At 41.5% G+C, this 18644-nt stretch overlaps 2 protein-coding genes across 4 annotated transcripts in view; one reads left to right on the top strand and one right to left on the bottom strand.

Moving 5' to 3' along the window:
* LOC137973514 (WD repeat-containing protein 36-like) overlaps positions 1 to 6952 on the top strand; it is a 16629-nt gene extending 9677 nt beyond the window's left edge. Inside the window, exons 18-24 of one of the 2 annotated variants that reach the window (XM_068820343.1) lie at positions 868 to 975; positions 1483 to 1580; positions 2234 to 2406; positions 2510 to 2629; positions 3408 to 3498; positions 4281 to 4468; positions 5172 to 6952. In XM_068820343.1, the coding sequence (XP_068676444.1) occupies positions 868 to 975; positions 1483 to 1580; positions 2234 to 2406; positions 2510 to 2629; positions 3408 to 3498; positions 4281 to 4468; positions 5172 to 5321 (928 nt within the window). In that variant the 3' untranslated portion in view covers positions 5322 to 6952. Of the gene's footprint in view, positions 1 to 867; positions 976 to 1482; positions 1587 to 2233; positions 2407 to 2509; positions 2630 to 3407; positions 3499 to 4280; positions 4469 to 5171 lie in introns of both variants that reach the window. The other variant, XM_068820342.1, reaches the window with a different exon arrangement.
* Positions 6236 to 18644, bottom strand: part of LOC137973516 (lysine-specific demethylase 4A-like) — an 18730-nt gene continuing 6321 nt past the window's right edge. For both annotated transcript variants that reach the window (XM_068820344.1, XM_068820345.1), the window contains 16 exons: positions 18112 to 18215; positions 17728 to 17865; positions 17544 to 17603; positions 16984 to 17183; positions 15823 to 15941; positions 15094 to 15263; positions 13809 to 14055; positions 13304 to 13392; positions 12710 to 12765; positions 10736 to 10844; positions 10449 to 10637; positions 9106 to 9173; positions 8595 to 8697; positions 8143 to 8265; positions 7762 to 7854; positions 6236 to 7671 (listed from right to left, as the gene is read on the bottom strand). In XM_068820344.1, coding sequence (XP_068676445.1) covers positions 7576 to 7671; positions 7762 to 7854; positions 8143 to 8265; positions 8595 to 8697; positions 9106 to 9173; positions 10449 to 10637; positions 10736 to 10844; positions 12710 to 12765; positions 13304 to 13392; positions 13809 to 14055; positions 15094 to 15263; positions 15823 to 15941; positions 16984 to 17183; positions 17544 to 17603; positions 17728 to 17865; positions 18112 to 18215 — 1964 coding nt within the window. In that variant the 3' untranslated portion in view covers positions 6236 to 7575. The remainder of the gene's footprint in view (positions 7672 to 7761; positions 7855 to 8142; positions 8266 to 8594; positions 8698 to 9105; positions 9174 to 10448; positions 10638 to 10735; positions 10845 to 12709; positions 12766 to 13303; positions 13393 to 13808; positions 14056 to 15093; positions 15264 to 15822; positions 15942 to 16983; positions 17184 to 17543; positions 17604 to 17727; positions 17866 to 18111; positions 18216 to 18644) is intronic.

Raw genomic sequence — 18644 nt, 5'->3', positions numbered from 1 at the left:
GACCCAGTCCATGAAACACACCGACGGTATCAAGCGACCCACAGATAGCAAATTCGAGTGGCATGCCGAAGGTATCACGACGCTAACAAGGAACGGCTCCTGGCGTACAAGAAAAGGCATAGACAGATAAGAAAGAGGGAACGAGTGAATGACCTCCCGATCACTGCTCAAGATTGTCTCGGTATGTCTTTGAGACGGCGGCGCGTTCGGCCCTTGTGATTGACACCACCGGTGGGGGTGGTTGGATCGCAAGTATGGACTGGAACCCGCCACCCCTACGTATTTGGCTGAAGGCGTCAAGTGTCTAGATCGCCTAGTTCCTCAATCCTCTCCATGTCCATCGTCCTCGTCGGCGTTGTCCTCTGATATGTCGGAAGCAGCCGCTCTTTTAGACGTGTTGTTGCTTCGTCGGTGACTTCCGACGTTGAAGCGGAACTAAACTATCTCCTCCCGCCACCCTCTGCGCCGGAACGTAGATCCACATACCAAACCAAAAAAATATGCTTAAATTATCCATCTCTGCTGGGGGTAAAACTGAGCCGAAGTATCGTATACCACTACTCAAACTATTCGCAAAGAGCAGGGCATCTAGTTCCCGGTGTTGTGGTGTGTCCTCTGTGGTGTATGATGGTTGGTAGGGTAAATACTCGGAGATACTAGCTACATCAAGCTGATCTAAAATCCGAGGGTAAATAAAGAGATATGTTTTATCTACAGTGTATGTTAATTTTATTTTGCCACAGTAGCAAGACCTAACATGGATCTATTCTGACTAACGAACGACTGTGATAATAACTCAATTTCAGCTTCAAAAACTGGAAGAGATGAGTTATGGAAGACTCTAACGCTGTTGGAATTTTTCTTTAGGTTAATCGACGTTTTTCTTGTGGAGTCCCCTGTGACCAGTTTAGCCATATCACCTGTCGCTGAATTCCTCGTCACTACACATGTGGACGATCTTGGTGTTTATTTGTGGTAAGTGGAGCAAATGAGGTTACCCCGATTGGCCAATTAAAGGCAAGGTTGATGTTTGAAAAACCTTCGGTTTTTTACTTTTGTTTTTTACTTTTGGTTTTAATATAAGACACAAACGATACAAGAGTGGTGGATGGATTATTTAACTGAAAAGGAACTATCGTTTGCAAAGAAACTCGATAGAGTGGTTAGAGAGCTTCGGTAACATTGATATATAGTGAAGCACTAGAATCTGGTGTTAGTTAGATTTGTGATGTAAATTGGAAACGGCAAAGAGGTTCACCAGCCGTGTTTCCAGGTGATGGTGGAAGAAATTGTTTCTGTTTTTTTTTATGCGTTGGTTGAGCTGTGTGGTATGCTGATCGTAATTTACCAGTCAGGCAAAATGAATATGTTGCTAGCCAGCCAATCAGGTACAGTTATTACTTGTTCAGATATGCGTGTCAGTTTCCTGATTTCCAAGGGAAGAGTTTCCACTTTATTCAACTCTCTTTTGTTACATGTTAGGTCCAACAAAACTCTTTACGACGACGTGGCCTTGATTCCTCTTCCTGTCGACTATCAGCCAACTGTGGAACAACTTCCTGGGACAGGAACTGCAGCAAGTGAGGGTAAAATAACAGCGATGTTGTCTTTGATCGATGGAACTATTCAATTGCTCATTATTTTGTGTTGGGGATTTGGACTCGTGAGCTGTCACTTTTCTAAACGACTTTTAACGCTTCATATATTTTATTTATTCATGTGCGATCACCCCATCTGGGTTACCATGGTGCATGGTCCAAATGTGTCAACAGTGCTTTTTGTATCGTGTAGATTTCGAAGAGGAAAACGAAACGAAGTATACTGAACAAAACGGCAAACCAGCGGCAGCCGAGTGAATAATGCTAATGGATTCCGAAAGGCCTGCCCTTTTAAACAGTAAAAAAAGCTTTGTGTATAGTGTAAGTGATTGTAAGTGCATTTAGCTATCAAGCTAGTTCACAGGCACCCCACTTTTAATAATCTGAAAGAAACGTGATTAAGAACCCCAACTGGCAGGAGGCGACCAGTTGTTTATTTACAATTGTGGTAGAGCTGAGTCCGGCACAACCGGACGCTAATCCAAACCGGAAGTTAGAACGGGATTTGAACCCTGTGCAACCGCATGCAAACCGAACGCCCTTACCACTGAACCACGCCGCCTCCCGTGCGAAAAGAAAATTGTTATGAGAAAACATTTAACAACTTGCATCGCTTGTTTCTCATTTTCATGTAGATTTTGAAGGCGATAGAGATACTCCACCTACAGAGGAAAACAACAAAACAGCGACAGCAGCAGTTGATAACATAGGTTTTAAAAGTCCTGATCAACTTTCAGATGAACTTGTTACACTTTCTCTTTTACCGCAATCACGATGGAGACACCTCACTAGTTTGGAGCTCATAAAGGTATTCTGTTTAGGTCGTCGTGGATGAAAGCTTTATCGTTGCTCACACCAAACTGTTGTTTAAATTCTTTTATCTAAAGCTGACTTTCTTGCCTTACTTTCAGAAAAGAAACAAACCCAAAGAGCCGCCCAAAGCGCCGAAGACTGCTCCGTTCTTCTTACCCACTACCCAAGAACTGGTTCCCAAGTTCATTTCCACCGAAGACGAGCAACCGAACGAAATGGTAACGTTTTTTAAGCAACAATATGGACCACAGAAAATATATAAGACCGTGGCATTATCTCCTTGTAAGCGCGGGCACCCTCATTTCGTAGCTTTCTTGGTGATAGGGGAGAAGTTCTGTGCATGAGTGCCTCAATGAAACACTCTAGAGGCTGACCTACTTGAAAAGTTTAGCGATAGTTCTTCAAGCACATTGACCAGTATTGTTGCGTCTACTTCGCTCTTCGTTAAACGTTTGCAAAGTATGGTGGTTTTAATTTCATGTTCTTTTTGAGGGAGACCGCGTGGTCTTGGGCGGTTAGGCCGTTGAGTTTGCATGCGGCTGCTCTGGGTTCAATCCCATTCTGACCTCAGGGGGCCGTTACTCAAAAGTCCCGAAACTTTACGGGCCATTTTCGAGTGTCACAATTGCCTTTGTATAGAGAATGGAGAGGGTTTAATTCGTCAAACTTCACAGTTAGTTTTCTTTTTGTTACCTTGAAAACATGCTAAAAGACCGGCTTTCCAAAACAAGCGGTTGACAATTTCACAGATGGGTTTTCGGGTTTTTCGAGAAACGGGCCACTGGTTTGGATTTGTTTCCAGTTATCCGGGATTCAACTCTACCACCTTTAAAAATAGCCAACTGGTTGCCTCCTGCCAGTCCAGTTGGGGTTCTTAATAATGTTTCTGTTAAGTTTGAATTGTTTCTTTCATATTGTTAAAAGTGGATTGCCTGTAAACTAGCTTTATCGCTAAGTGCACTTCCACTATGAACAAAGCATTTACATTTATTTTAGGACGGAAAGTCTAAGATTCTCAATATGAAGAAGCTTCAACCAGAGTCGGAATTTCAAGTATCGCTAAGAGATTGTTCGGAAACAGGAAACTGTGAGTTACACGTTGTGATTTTCGCAAATTGTCTTGTTTCTTACAGTATTTTGGGAAACCACGGATGAACACCCGAGAACGTTAACTCCTTTCCACATTGTACCTCCTTTCTAATTCGCTGTGGTTAATGCGACTTTTTTTTTTAGCAAACCCGGTGTGATGGCTCCCAACACCCCCTCCCCTCATTTTTAGCACCGGTGGCTCAGTTGGTTGAGCATCGGGCTGCCATGCGGGAGGTCGTGAGTTCGACTCCGGCCGGACCAACACTCAGGGTCTTTAAATAACTGAGGGGAAAGTGCTGCCTTTATAATTACACCCTCAAATGTTTAGACTTTCAAGTCTTCTCGGATAAGGACAATAAACCGTAGGCCCCGTCTCACAAATATCTTCCATGTTTATAAGTTCTCTTTGGGACGTTAAAGAACCCATAGACTATTCGAGAAGAGTAGGGGATGAAGTTCCCAGTGTTGTAGCTGTACGTCCTCTGTTAGTGTGTTTTTTGCAGCAAAAGTGGCCGGCTTGGCGTAATGTCTCTAAAAAAGCTTGTTGTGTATGAGGCCACCTCAGTAAGCAAAAACAGCCACAAGTCGAAAGGGCTTCGCCGAGTGCTGGGGCATGTAGATGTAGATGTAGGCAGTGTCTTTGTTATGGGCCTTTAAAATGAGAGCTTCCCATATGGATCATTAACTCTAAACCACTGTTCCAATCAGTATAAGTCGCAATCACTAAAATCGACACTTCGGACACTATAATTCAGACCTTTGATTGCCTCTCCGTTACAGATGAACCTGTTATGAATCTACTGAAGTCCATGGGTCCATCGTCAATTGATGCCGAGATTCGCTGTCTCGGTCCAGCAGCTGGAGGAGACATCCAACTTCTTGAACGCTTCATGTTGTTCATTGAACATCAGATAGGAACGCGGCGAGACTTCGAACTGACAGAGGCCTACCTGGGATTGTTTCTCAAGGTAAGTTGAGAAATCAATCAACATGCTCTAGTCTCGATTCCATTTCCGGATTGCCAACACTGTTTCTTCGGATTCGAAAGAAAAAGAGCGAAAGTAAACAAACTAATTCGAAATGCTGATTCTCGCGCATTGTGACACCGTCGCCGTTAAAGTAAACCCCACGATAATGTTATCAACGTCACGTGTAGGTTATGGAGAAAACGGTGAATTCTTGGGATTGCGCAGTGGTGAGAGCACTCTCCGCCCATCTTTGTGGCCCGAGTTCGATTCCCTGACTCGGCGTCATATGTGGGTTGAGTTTGTTGGTTCTCTACTCTGCACCGAGAGGTTTCTCTCTGGGTACTACTCCGGTTTTCTCCTTTCGTCGAAAACCAACCAACGATTTGATTTCAGTGTTCCCGTGCTCAAGCCGTAAAAAAATTCGTCATCATAATCACCACCACACCCATCTTGACATTTACAAGAATGGACGAAACGAAAGTTCTCATTCCATGGCGCTTAGGTGTTTCTACCATGCAAAAAAATCGTTTTAGCGTGAAGGGAAGGATTGGAATATTATTTTGGGGCGTGACTCATTTAAGCAGGTTCTTTCTCTGTCACCCTCGCTTTGCCCTGTAGTCAAACCCCACGGTTCAGTAACCCATGGGGCTTGTCGCTTTTTTTAAAATTAATATCCCACTGAAACCAATGTTTGATTTTACAGCTCCATGGTGCGGCTATAGCGGGGAGCCCAGAGTTGACAACAATAGCGAAACGTTTGCAGCAGGAGCATTCAGCGGCCTGGTCAAACATCCAAGATTTGTTAAATCAATGTTCGTGTCTCATTGGTTACTTTAAGAGTGCTGTTATCTAAGATGAACGCTAGCAATAAGACAAGCTAACGAGAAACTAAAGAACCACACGACAGTCCTGAAGCGAACGAATAGCACTCGGTGATACTTAGTGTGGATTCAGTTTTGGATTCATGTCTCGCGGCGACTTCTCCCCGATTGACTGGCCTTATTAACAGAGTATCATTGGCAGGCTTTTCCGACCAAAACTGGTACAGTAGGCCAGGACAATGTATTTGTTAACGTTTCTACAACTCGTATAAACTAGTTATCTTGGACATATATTCTTTTTTGTCCAAAATGAGACAATCAATTACCATGAAATTAAAGAAGTTAAGAAAATTTAATCCAATTTGATTGCTGGATGATAAAAATATAACCTTTTTTAATGGTTAAGGTTAGTGACGTCACCTTTTACTAAAAATCCGTTTTGACGATATCGTGCGAGAAATGTAGTCATTAGGGCCGTTTATACGAGAGAAAAAAAGCCGCGGCTTACGTAAGCCGCAAAAGGAACTATTTATACGAGTATAAACTCCCCGGCCAGGATAAGCCGCGGCTTGAGAAAGCCGTCAACGTAGATTTTGTACCATTTATACGGGGTGTTCGCGGCTTACGTAAGCCGCGGCCAGAGTTAGCCGCGGCTTATTTTCTCTCCTATTATGTTGCATTTGTAGATTACATTACTGTAAAACTTCGTACAGGATAATTAGAAATGATGTCAAGGAATCACAGGTCACAACTGCGCCCTACTCAATAAAAATCCTTAAACCAATTTTTCAAGTAATTTAGAGCAACTGTGATGGCCAAGCTCAGAGAAAGGGTTTTGCACGGATATACCCTGCCATGAAACCAGCCTATAACATGCAGAAAATTGCGTCAACCAAGGCAATGGAAGATAAAGTACTTTTTAAAATAAATAAACCGCACTACCACATGCTTTATAAATAAGTGTTCATAAATAATCGTAGCCATTCATTACAACGATAAACTTTTGCCAGCAAACAACCAGGTACCAAACTTATATCTAAGGGTGCGTTTGATTGACCGTATTCCGGAATCAGAATACATGGAATATAAGTTAGAAATCCTTCGTTTTTACGGAGATTCACATTAAAATTGTCAAACATCCGCTAAAACGCTATTTTAAACATATTTTTATTATCCTTGCTGCTTCGAAACGCGCCAAACATACCGTTTTAATCATCACTCCACGTATTCCTATTCCGGAATAGGGTCAATCGAACGCGCCCTAAGTCATGTGGCGTAACATTAATTGACAGCATGCAGGCTACCTAAAATTCTCCTTGCAATCACACGAGTTTTACGCCAAACTTGCCTAGCCTGCTCGAAGCTACGCTCAATCTAAGAGATTTTCATACTTTTTAATCAATGGTTATCAAAGTCCTGCTTCAAGCAACGTGTAAATGCCTATACAAATAAAGGGCCCCAAAACGGTCTATAAACATATTTTCTACAATCTGAAGTCAAGAGTAGTTACATTTTCAAGGTGACATCGGAGCTGCAACGGTTAAACCAGACGAAAAAACAGTTTAAAATGGTCACTGTTTTGACTAGTTATGTATAACGAAAATATTGTCAGTGACGGTCAAACTGCTGCCTAAGTTGTCAAGCTAATTTACTTTCAATCTTTTCCCGTGTTTCTCTCTCTTTTAAGTCACACTGTTGCAAAGAAAAAGAATTGTGCGACTGGATGAGAATTGTCGGTTTCCGGGAAAAAATGAACTAGACTGGAATTATTTTAGCAAATTCTATCTTTAACTAAACATACAAATATTTTTTTGCAATTTATAATAGTTTCTGTATTAGAATAGCCTCCTTGTTTCAAACTCTCAAAGATAGGAAAAAGGATCACGCTCAAAATGCTCTTTACATGAATACCGGGGCCTGCCCTAATGGGAAAGAAAGCAATGATATACATCGACAGGTTTCCTCCCTGTTCTCACCACTCGAAGTACTTCGCACGTAAATAATTACAGGTTGTTAACACCTGTGAGAGGGAAATGCTTAATTTGCGTTAAAGGTAAACGTAGTCTGATGAGTGACAAAACGTAACGGAGAAAGTGGATGAGATTGAGTTCAGTCGAAGTTGCGTAAAATAAGTGACGCGTACAAGTTAATCTGCGTAATGTTAAGGGCGTCGATTAAATATTCAAGTTTAGGCTGTTTAAATGAGATCGACATGCAAAAGCGCCAACGTCAATGGCCAACGAAAGAAAGGGTCATAAGCCGTATTATTCAGTAAACGCTCTGCCGCTACATGAAGCGTGGGTTTTGTTTTCGCGGTCGTTTGGCACCGCGGTCAGGAACGTCATCCCAATAAGAAAGATTGGCTGTCTCAGTTGCTAAGGACTAACAAAGAGGAAAAACACAAAAACAAGTTAGCGTTATCAAAACTAAAGAGCATTTCAACTGAGTTTCACTGGAAACGTTATCACCTACCAGTCGCTGTTGTACTTTAGGCGGCAGTTCTTCGCTGGTTTTGTACACATCGTCCCTTCGGACATTCAACCAGGAATCGTCCTCAAATTCAACCTGAGCAATAAACAGCTTGGTCAATTTTCCCTCGCACTTGCAATCGCACTCTTAATTTTAACTAATCCGAATTCTGGTCAATTTGGTCCAATTTCAACCTTAACATGCAATAAAGTAAGCGGTTATAAACACTTGGGTTTACAAAATGCGCTAATTTAACATCAAAAGATTTATTCATTAACGGAATCCTGAGTACACGACAGGTCACATTGAAAATCTTACTTGTGCTACTGTTCCGCATAGCTTTATATCGTATTCGCAGCTTAGAAACTGGTGTAGCACTAGTACCTGGTATGTGACGCTGATCCTTCGCCCGGTGACTTTGGCTGTGAAGAGCTCTTCTCCACTGTCTCCCCACTTCACTTGTACCACACTGCCCACTGGAATATCCCCACTCGAAGTGTCATGGCTCTAGAAAAAGTAATCATGATTACAAATTACACATCTCTATCCACAGCCTCTTATAAGGGCCATTCTACTGCTGTTCAAGTGAATATGACGGCGTATTCCAGTGCTTGGAGCGCTGGTTTTGCATGAATATGATCCGGATTGAATCCCCCTCCGACCACAAACTGAACTGAATACGTCTTCAGTGGCCAGCCACGAGTTCAACTTCACCACGCAGTCGGGTTTGTTAACACGGTTGTGTGTATTTTAATTGTACAGTTGCTTTCTGTATAGGGCCGCCACATAAGATTCTTTCTTTAAACAGCACCGTTTGTAACTACTATCAAACTTACCACAATGTCAGTTGGTGGTAGGTTGTCACAGTATGTTCCGTCACCGAATGACACCATGTAATACTCTTCTGATGTGGTGTCCTGCACCACTCCACGGTAATATCTGAAATACCCACACACACGGTAAACCGAATAAAACAAATAGTAGTACAATTAACGCAAGAATATACAAATTTTGAAGGTACATCTGTTGAACTTTCGTATCAGTAACTCTTGTTGCCCTTATATAAGGAATATATGGGTAGATTGGTTTCCTAAAGCATGCGTGGCAGGGTGTGGCAGGTGTTTTGCAATGGAAAGAACAATGAAAACTCAGTGAAAACGCGAAAGGGACACCCGTTGTCGCACAACAAATCCTGGTCATCGTCTAAAGTTCTTCAGTGGTTCGTCGTGTCAGTTGATCGCCCTAAAGTCCTGTTCGAAGAGTTTTCAATGGTGTGAGAGCTGAGAACATGGCTGGTCGCCCAAAATTTAAGTCAGGGTTAATATCACATCAATCGGAGGAGCTCACCTTCCATTTTTGTGCTTGGCAATGACAGATTCTCCAAGGTGGATCATAGAATAGTCCCGCTGTTTTCCCTATGAGCAAGTGCCATTTTTTCATGAGACGTTGTTGCGAAAAATGAACATTGAAGTACACTAACATATATCATATGCATACAAACATACCAGAAACCCATAAGGGTTGAAACGTGTAACGATCCCTTCTGTGCTGGGAAACAAGCTTCTGAATATTCAATTTTCTAAGTACCATATTTGAAACAACAAGAGCGAGGGGTTTCCAAATATGGTACTTAGCACTGAAACATTCAACCAATCAGTTCGCACTGAATATTCGGAAGCTGTGAACGCGCGTTACACGTTTCAATCCTTATGGGTTTCTGAACATACTTAATTGACCTCTCCCCATAGGGGCTTTTCAGGGCCAATGAAACAATAGAAATGAATAACAACAAGTGTTAAGAATAGACCCTTCTCCAAAATAGCGGCTGAAAATTCAAATAAGTTAAAATTTAAAACTAGAAAGAGCACCTTTACTTTAGCAACCCTACAAAGTTTCGGCATATCAGATGTAATATCAGCTGAGAAAATGTAAGTTGCAAAATGAAAAATTTACAGATCCTGTAAATTTGTCAAATTTCAACTTACATTTTCTCGACTGATATAACACCTAATACGCTGAAATTTTGCAGGGTTACTAAAGTAAAGGTACTCTTTCTATCTCTGGTATCAGTTTTTCATTCAGTTCAATTTTAACTCCTTCAAATCCGTTGCCGCCATTTTGAAGAAGGGTGTATACCAACTGGTCAAAGGCAAACCCAGCTGGCTATTTTAAGTACAAGCGCAACAAAGAATGATGGGTCTAGCAACAACAACAACATGTTTTATTTTCGAGCGTTAGCCCTTCGTCAGAGCGAATTAGGGAGTTATAAACATTTAAGTGTTCACTTCCTCACAAACGCAGCACCACAGTTTCTTTAGAAACCAACCACCTTTATTATTTATTTACAAGGGCAGCCGAGTAGTTGAACCAGGACTCAAAGAGTGGTCAGTTAAACCCGGGATCTCTGGTCTAAAAGGAAGACCTTAGACAGCAATGACCAGAACCAGGTTGCTGACCAGCGGTTTTCGTTAAAACAATGGTTTTCTGGGGGTGCTCAGTCTCGCGGGCTCAGAAAACCTGGTTGTGTTCATTGTTATTTAAGGTTTTTCGGTCTAAAAGCACACGCCCTAACCACTGGGCCGCACTGCCTCACTTCGACAAAAAGTGAAGTGAAAGTTTTGATGCTAAGGGGGTTCATACGCGTGCGCAATTGACTTCTTCAGTTTCTCAGGAGAGAAACGTTTACTCACTTTGAACCTTGTTCTCTGATGCCTTTCGCAAAAGGTTTCTGTGGGTTGCGGCCAGTCACTCGGCTCCAGGCCCAAACCGGCCAATACAAGGCAGGTCACGTGAAAAGAAACTGCGCATTTACCTGCGCAACACTGTACGCATGCGCCAGTGTCCTTGCCAATCGAGCTTGATCGACAGTAGTAACACTTCTGTTCACATAACAAAAGATGAAGAGAAGGTGTTTGTTAAAACATCAAAGAGACGAGATATGAAAAGTCATACAACCCGTTACCTGTGCGTCACTCACCAGTTTTCTTCTCGCAGAGGTGATTTGACTGGTGTTAATTCCGTCTCTAAGGTTTACATCTGTGAAGGACACTTCAGGCATTGCCACAGCACAACCAACGTGAGCCCAACTACGTGAACGAACAGGCATAATAATTACATAAAAGTACAATTTTTTTATGCGTGCCTAAGCTCGTAAACTGTTTCGGTTCTAATGATCAAAATGCTTAGTCTACGTGATTCAAATGACAATTTTCCCAAACGAATTGTCTTAAATATCTCTAAAGATGTCCAAATGTTCACGCCCGGTAGAAAGAAAAAAAATACCCGTAGGAACGCAAATTATAATACCGTTTTTCTGCAGAACAGGCGCGCACTACCTCTGGCCTCAGGGTCTTAACGGCTGTCAACATTGGCACCTTGGTTGCATTAACGCTAGTTTACTAACAACCAAAGAGATTGCAAGTGTTGAGAAGAGAAGAGAGACTTTTTCGTGATAAATGGAAATGCCTTTCCTTTTAATACAAAAACAACGCGGAAACTTTCGGATGGAAATCTCCCCCTTCCAGATATGCTAAGAAATGCCCCTATAACGTAAAAGACGCACGCGGATTACAGTAAGTAGGGAGCTTAAGGACGTTCGCGCCAATTGTTTCTGCGCATCCTTACTGCGCACGCAAATGCACACGCCACGTCATACACGAGCGCGCGCGCTAGGTACTAAAATAAGAAATGATAGGGCAAAAGGCCATTGCTATAGCTTTGCCTTGATTTAACGGTCTTGGACGTTCGGTGAACCCTATTTTTCTTTCCAGAAACGGATTTTATTCACAATTATCTCCACGTTGTCCAAACATGAACAAAAAATCAATGTGGGAAGTTTAAAAAATTTCAAGATTTCTGCTCACGGGACATCGAATCCTGCCATCTTGCGGCTGCAAGGCGCGTGAAACTGTGGTCGCTAAACGCGAACTTGATCTTTAAGGAACCTCACCAGTTGACTAAATTCACTTAATAAGTCCACTTAAACAATATTTGGCAGAGAAGATTTCACTTCAAAGCTTTAATTGCAATATATTTGGGTTTACAGACACTGGCCTTATTCGCTAACGAAGCCCGATTTTGTCACATTTTGGGTGTTTTTCCGGGCATGTTCTCTCCAAAACGAAGTCGGTGACCCCCCATTTTTTTTACATTTCTGACATAACTAACTCATCATCTTAAAGTGGTAAAAGTTTCAGAAAAAAATCAATGTTGAAAAATTTTCGCGCGAACGTCCTTAAGCACACGCGTTTTTGAGACGCGGACGGCAACCGGAAGTGAGCTGTTTTCCTTTTTAACTGGTCTTCAGACAACCACATTTACATTGCTTAGTATCTTTTCTCCATTAGAGATGATTCGTATAAAAATCTGGGAAACACCACTGTCCTGGCACGAGAAGTGTCTCCTTCCGGTTGCCGTCCGGGTCTCAGAAACGCGCGTGCTTAAGCTCCCTAGTGTCGCGAAGTGTTCCCTCGCTCGTCTTTCCAACATCAAAATCACTCGTGTCTCGAAGTACGGACAATTTGAGCACAAAATGTCCTCTACATGCTTTTCCTCAAGTAATGATAAACATCTGCATTTACCCTAAGCTAAATATAACGCTAACCTTTACCCTTATCTTATTGATGGAAATAGGTAGAAGAGATTACACTTAAAAGGACACTTCGAGTTGGATGTCAAAATTGGGAGTGCATCTTATTGGCCATTTCCGAGTTCATGTCTGGCTTAGGCTCAAAGCGAGTCTAGGTGCGAAGTTTTTATTATGAAAATTAGTTTTTATTCATATGTAAATTAGAACTAATTACCATCACAAAAATTTCGCACTTAGACTCGCTTTGAAGAGGAGGCAGACATGAACTCGGAAATGGCCTATTGGGTGCATTTCTGGACATAAGTGCCCCCTTCCCTCCCCTCTCCGATATCAATGCGAGTAGTATTGTCATTACATTCGCACCTGTTGTCTGTGGTTCTTTTCAGTGCTCCTCCACCGATTCTACACAGTGAACAAAACTGAAATACCAAATAAGCATAGCGTTAATAATTTTAAAAGGCACACAATGTATCTACTCTTTTCTCGTCCTACAATTTACCTGAAGCGTGATTGAATGTCGTTAGAGCGCGCATGTTACAATAAGGTGACGCGCTTTGAAGAAGCAATCAGGACGCTGGCAAGTCATCACAAGTCAAATCACCTTCGTACAGTAAAATTTCAAGTCCGCAAACAGCTTTTCAGAAAATAATATTTTCATTTCCACTTCTTTCACGCTTATGCTCTCTTTAAAATAACCTCTTTTATAAGATTTACCAAAATTTTAAAAACACACTAAGAACATACTCAGGCTGAGATTGAGTAAGAACGTCTTTATTTCGCTCATTTTTTGTTGATTTGGTGAGTAGGATAAATAATGGTAAAAGAAATGTAAAACCGTGAAACTTCCCAGGTGGAAGGAGGGAACTCGGAGGTGTCATCTCGCGATTTGCGCACAAGGCTCGTCTTCTATTGGCGTGCAAAGATCCAGTTGCAAGCGACATGCAGCTCTCTACTTACACTGATTTCAACATCCTTTGCATCTTCCTGTGAGCACCTTTGACATTTCCAATGACCATCAGCCGATACATCACTCACTCCATAACAACCTACCGTTTGAGAACAAAGGAAATGATCGCTACAGAAGGCCAAAAAAAGGAACATATACTTGAACCCTATAAACCATGTTCTTAACCAGGTTAGGTTTGGAGGCAGCGTTGCGGGTGTTTAAGGGACGTGCCGGACTTGAGATAGGGAGAACCCAAACCACTATTCCACTCTTATCATTAATGGCGGGGTCTGCCAGCAAAAATCGCCATACCTCGACGGGCAACTCAGGTGGTACCCTGGTCATTTGAACGTCTTTGGTACTCAATTTACGACACCTCCTACTTGGGAAATAATGGCTCTAAATACAAAACTCTTTGTTAATCCAAGTTATTTTCCTAGTGATAAATGATGAATATCTTATATGACAATTCCAGTGAAACAAACTTGAAACTCTGATAATCCACCCGAGCCTTACTTGCATGAACGAGCAGTTGACACAGATCGCATCTCAGTAGAGGACTCTTGGTATCGGTAGTAAGCTTCTGATCCAGCCAAGAGCTCAAAGTCTCGGGGGAGGAGTCATCTGACATGAAGCAGATCTCAGGCACTCTTGGTACAGACTGTACGGAAGATGATGCAACAACGGTGTCTTCAGTAAGACTCCTCAGAGATCGGTGAAGATTTTGTCGTAGATGAGAGAGAAGATCACTCTCGGATGATGCCTGAAATGCACAGTATATTTACCATGAAATGACATCTACCAAATTTAATTTGGATTTGAAAACTATCTTCGACCGATATCGCGGTCGACACTACCTACAGTAAACATGATCCAACTGTTTTACGTTTGGGACTCGAATGAGACCGTATTAGGAAACATGCTAAATTGGTTTACCAGGAAATGTCTGAAATTGCAATTGGATGGAAACGTCCTGTGACCTCTGCATATCAAAGAACCCGGAAGCAATAAGACTAACCATTCAAAAGATGTTTAAATGTTGTTTGTTTCCTTTCGACAAGTATGGCATAGCGAAGAACTTTTCATCGCTGAATTGGTTACCAACAATAAAAACCACTCTAGCAGACGAAAAACATGGACTGAACTTTGTCAAACTGAGTATACCGCAGGAATGAATGATATCGCGCGAGCTGGCTATATCGAAAGAGTAAGGCAGCCAATGCGCTGGCCAACTCGTTAACAGGATCGGATTCACTACCATTACCGACGTGGAGTGTGAGCGAAGATAAACTCCTTAAATGAGTGCGTGACTGAGCGAGTACGCTGTTAATCAAATGTGTCAACTGTGGCTACGTGGCTACGCGAATACTTGGCTACTCGACGATCATCACTATGGGATGCCTCACCTTTTTTGAGGTTTTTTGCCATTGTACACGTAGTCGCGTTAGCCACAGTTTGCGCGTAACAGAGTAGCCACGTAGCCACAATTCTTTGAAATGTTTTGGGAATGGCGGGCGGGTCATGATTCCAAAGCAACGCTGTAAACAAGGACCCGGTTGTTCGAAAGCCGATTAACTTAATTAAGAATTAGCGTAAACTTTTGTTTCATGTTTTCAACTTTTTGACAAAAGTTTCTTTTGCTTATTTTTGTTTTTTCAAGATTGACTTCTTCTAATGTAAAGTTCTGCTAAATATCAGCGTTGAACAGCATTTGGGAGTAGAGAAATAAATTCCTTGGTTAATTTTTAATCTGGGATTAGCGTTAATCGGCTTTTGAACACCCGGGCAAAGATCTACAAACCTCGGATGAGGAAAAAAAGCTGCAGATTGAACAATGAGGCTCGAGCTGCGAGGAAACCAGATTAAAAACCTGCTCCAGCTCAAAATTGGGAAGCTGATTCTGCCAAAGGCCCTGGAGTGAACTTGCGAGAATTTTGTTTGAAGCACTGCTCTTAAGAACATGTTTACGGCCTATAACGTAAAAACAAATACTGATTAAAAATAGTCAATAATTATGCTGGTAGAATCTACTTGTAATAGCCCATTTCCGAGTTGCTGCATGTCTCAGTTTCAAACCGAGTCCTGATGCACAACCATTCAAATGCAAATGAATTGCGTATTCTTATGCAAATCAAACTCATTTCCCTTTCAATAGTTGAGCACCAGGACTCGCTTCGAAACCGAGACAAACAGCAACTCGGAAATGGCCCATTGGCTTGACACTTCATCCAATCAATGTTACGGCTCTAGTTACTCTCCAGCAGGTAACATAAAATATATTAATATGAAAATATAACCAGCGACCAGGCCCGGGTTTAATAGCGCTAACCAGCGTTAAATACCATGAAAACCTATAGGTTTTGACACCTTTTAACCAACGGTTAGCGCTAACCAGGCTTCGAGCAACCGGCCCCAGGCGTTCTTTTCTTTAGAGCGGGCGCCGAACTTTTCTCGCCCTGTCTAACAAAAAGAATGCCTGATGCAGGCTGTGAAAACTGTAACATTCAGCACAATATTGAAATAAAAAAACCTTTGTTTTTCTTCATTTCCATTTTCTTTCGTCGCCCTGCACTGCTGGGAACTGTAAAGGACTTCGAAACTAATGGCTGTCTCTTACTCGCAGAGGCCTTTCGGTGCTTTAACGACTCCCTGTTATTTATAAATATAAATGAACAAACAAATTTTTTATCTGATTTTGTTGATATTAACATGATTAGAAAAATATCTGCCTTTGAAAATCAAAAGTGAGCTTGAAACAAACACGGCTTGGAATCATTCCTTGACAAAGATATCATGAAGATTCGGAAATTTTGTCCGTTTTAAAACTAATACAAATCGAAAGTGGTTCAGCGTTGACTGTACTCTTATATCGACAACGATATTCGTCATCACAGTCATGGTGGTCAACAGGTTGTCAACTCACGAGGCGCAGTTTGGTTTATTTTCCAAAATGAGAGTTCCTGATTGGCAATTGCATTGCGTGACAAGTTGACCCGAGCATGACATGAGCAGCGTTGTCTAGACTCTTATCGACAACGGCAAATTAGCCAATCAGGTTGCGAAATTTCAAGCAATTGTGTAATTTGATTCTGAAAGAGAACTATTTCCTCCCCCCCCCTCCCCCCCCCCCCAAAAAAAAAAATATCGTGTGTGTTCTGCTCTAATCTCTATCTGGCATTAAACCTTCTCGGCTTTAAATGTCATGACTGGGATAGTTAACAGCCATCTGATTTACTTCCCACCGACTGGAAATGTTAAACCTATTGTACGTTTGTTTGTTTGAGCAAGTTGAAGTTTTGGCAGCTATTCAGCTGATGTGGACCTGCTATACCCACACACCCATACACTCACAGAGGACAGCCACAACACTGGGAACTTCATCCCCTACTCTTCTCGAATAGTGTGTGGGTTCTTTAACGTCCCAAAGAGAACTTATAAACATGGAAGATAATTATTTGTGAGACGAGGCCTACGGTTTATAGTCCTTATCCGAGAAGACTTGAAAGTCTAACCATTTGCAGATGTAATTACAAAGGCAGCACTTTCTCCTCAGTTATTTAAAGACCCTGAGTGTTGGTCCGGCCGGAGTCAAACTCACGACCTCCTGCATGGCAGCCCAGTGCTCAACCAACTGAACCACCAGTGCACATACATATTGTATATTTTCTTGCTTGTATTTTTTACTAAATACCTTGCTAATATTTCTTTTACTTTGGAGAGTGGAATGTCCTCATCTAAGTCAATTGTCAGTTTGGAGACTTTTATGCTACTATTTATTTGATCTTGGCCCGTCTTCTTTTTGTCACTGTCATTCTTTTCCTGATCTTCTTCCTCTTCACTATCACTGCTGTCCTTTTGTTTGGTTCTCTGGTATTCTTCCCATTGATCTGGCTGAAAATCAGCAGTTAATAACTCATAAGTTAAGCGAAGTACAATCACCCGGATGAGCGTAACCCTGAGATGGATTGTTTAGGATGCCAATGACTGCGTTTCCACAACATCAGTGGAAGTCATCTCCAGAGTCAAGTGATTTGTGTAACATAAGTAGATAGAATAAACACTCTGGTCATTGATGTGATTGGTGGACTAAGTTGTGATGTTATTGGTTGACTGTCAGTTAAGCCTAGTTATCATTTTCTGTGAAGACAGTGAACAGTGATTGAAGCATTTCAATCTAACAGTCACAAAACTCAGCATACATTTTGTTAGTTAGGGCTCTGTTAGAGTTAATCTCAGCACAAATATACTCACTTGATATGTCTTTACAAACATATCCATGCAGATCTTCACGGTATCTTTCTTGCACATACACTGAAATTAGTCAATAATGAATTAACACACAAGCCCGGGCACACAATCCACGAATAAATAACAGTGTACTAAAACTCAAGCAATGACAAGTTCAGTAAATTGAAGCAGAAGATGAACTTCTCACCACTTGGGCTTTCTTCCCATAATCAATCCACCTTTCAGAGGCAAAGTTAGTTGACTCAGCGCAATTAAAGCCATTATTAAAGCCACAGTGGTAACCGTAAGGAAATGTGATCATGAATTGTCCAGCTTCTTGTGTGATCTGCAAATGAACAAAGACAACAATCAATAATATAAGTTACCACTGACACTGAAAAAGACCTTGTCTAACAATGATTTATGAATTTCAAATGAAACATCAAGACTTGGCACTAAAAGCTCAAGAAACAAATACAAAACGTAACAAATACACAAAACAATATGATTTAATTACAATCATTACAATATAACTTACAAACACTATAGAGAACAGTTGAAACGTCCCTGCATTTTTAAAATATACTCATACCTTGTCATAGGGGATTGAAAACTTTCGAAGTACTTGAGGAGAAATGACTGTCATTTTGTGCCGAAGGAATTGGGAACAGCTTTGAAAACTTCCAGGAAAGAAACCTGCATAAAAACAGACAAAAAAGCTTGATTTTACAGCATGGTCTTCTTTTGAAAAACTGATTACCCTTGTCCCTAGGAAAAATTATGTGACTGAAGTGTTCTCAGAAGTCCAAAACCCTTCACTAAAGTATATGATAAAAAGGGCTAAAGGTTCGTTTCGAGAAAAAACTCTTGGAAGTTGAAAATCCCAGAATTTTGAAAAGTGCTCCCTCTTTTTCACTTGTTTCCCCTAAAAAACACATGTAAACCTTTCATCATCATCATATCTTTATTTACCCTCAGATTTTAGAGCAGCTTGATGCATATGTAGCTTGTATCTCTGACCATTTACTAGATCTTAACCATGATACACCACAGAGGACAGACCACTACACTGGGAACTCCGTGCACTAACCTTTGCGACAAGTTTGTGGGTTCTTTTACGTTCCA

Source organism: Montipora foliosa, chromosome 10 (assembly GCF_036669935.1).
Source record: "Montipora foliosa isolate CH-2021 chromosome 10, ASM3666993v2, whole genome shotgun sequence".
NCBI classification, from domain to species: domain Eukaryota; kingdom Metazoa; phylum Cnidaria; class Anthozoa; order Scleractinia; family Acroporidae; genus Montipora; species Montipora foliosa.
This window is presented reverse-complemented; position numbering and strand designations above follow the sequence as displayed.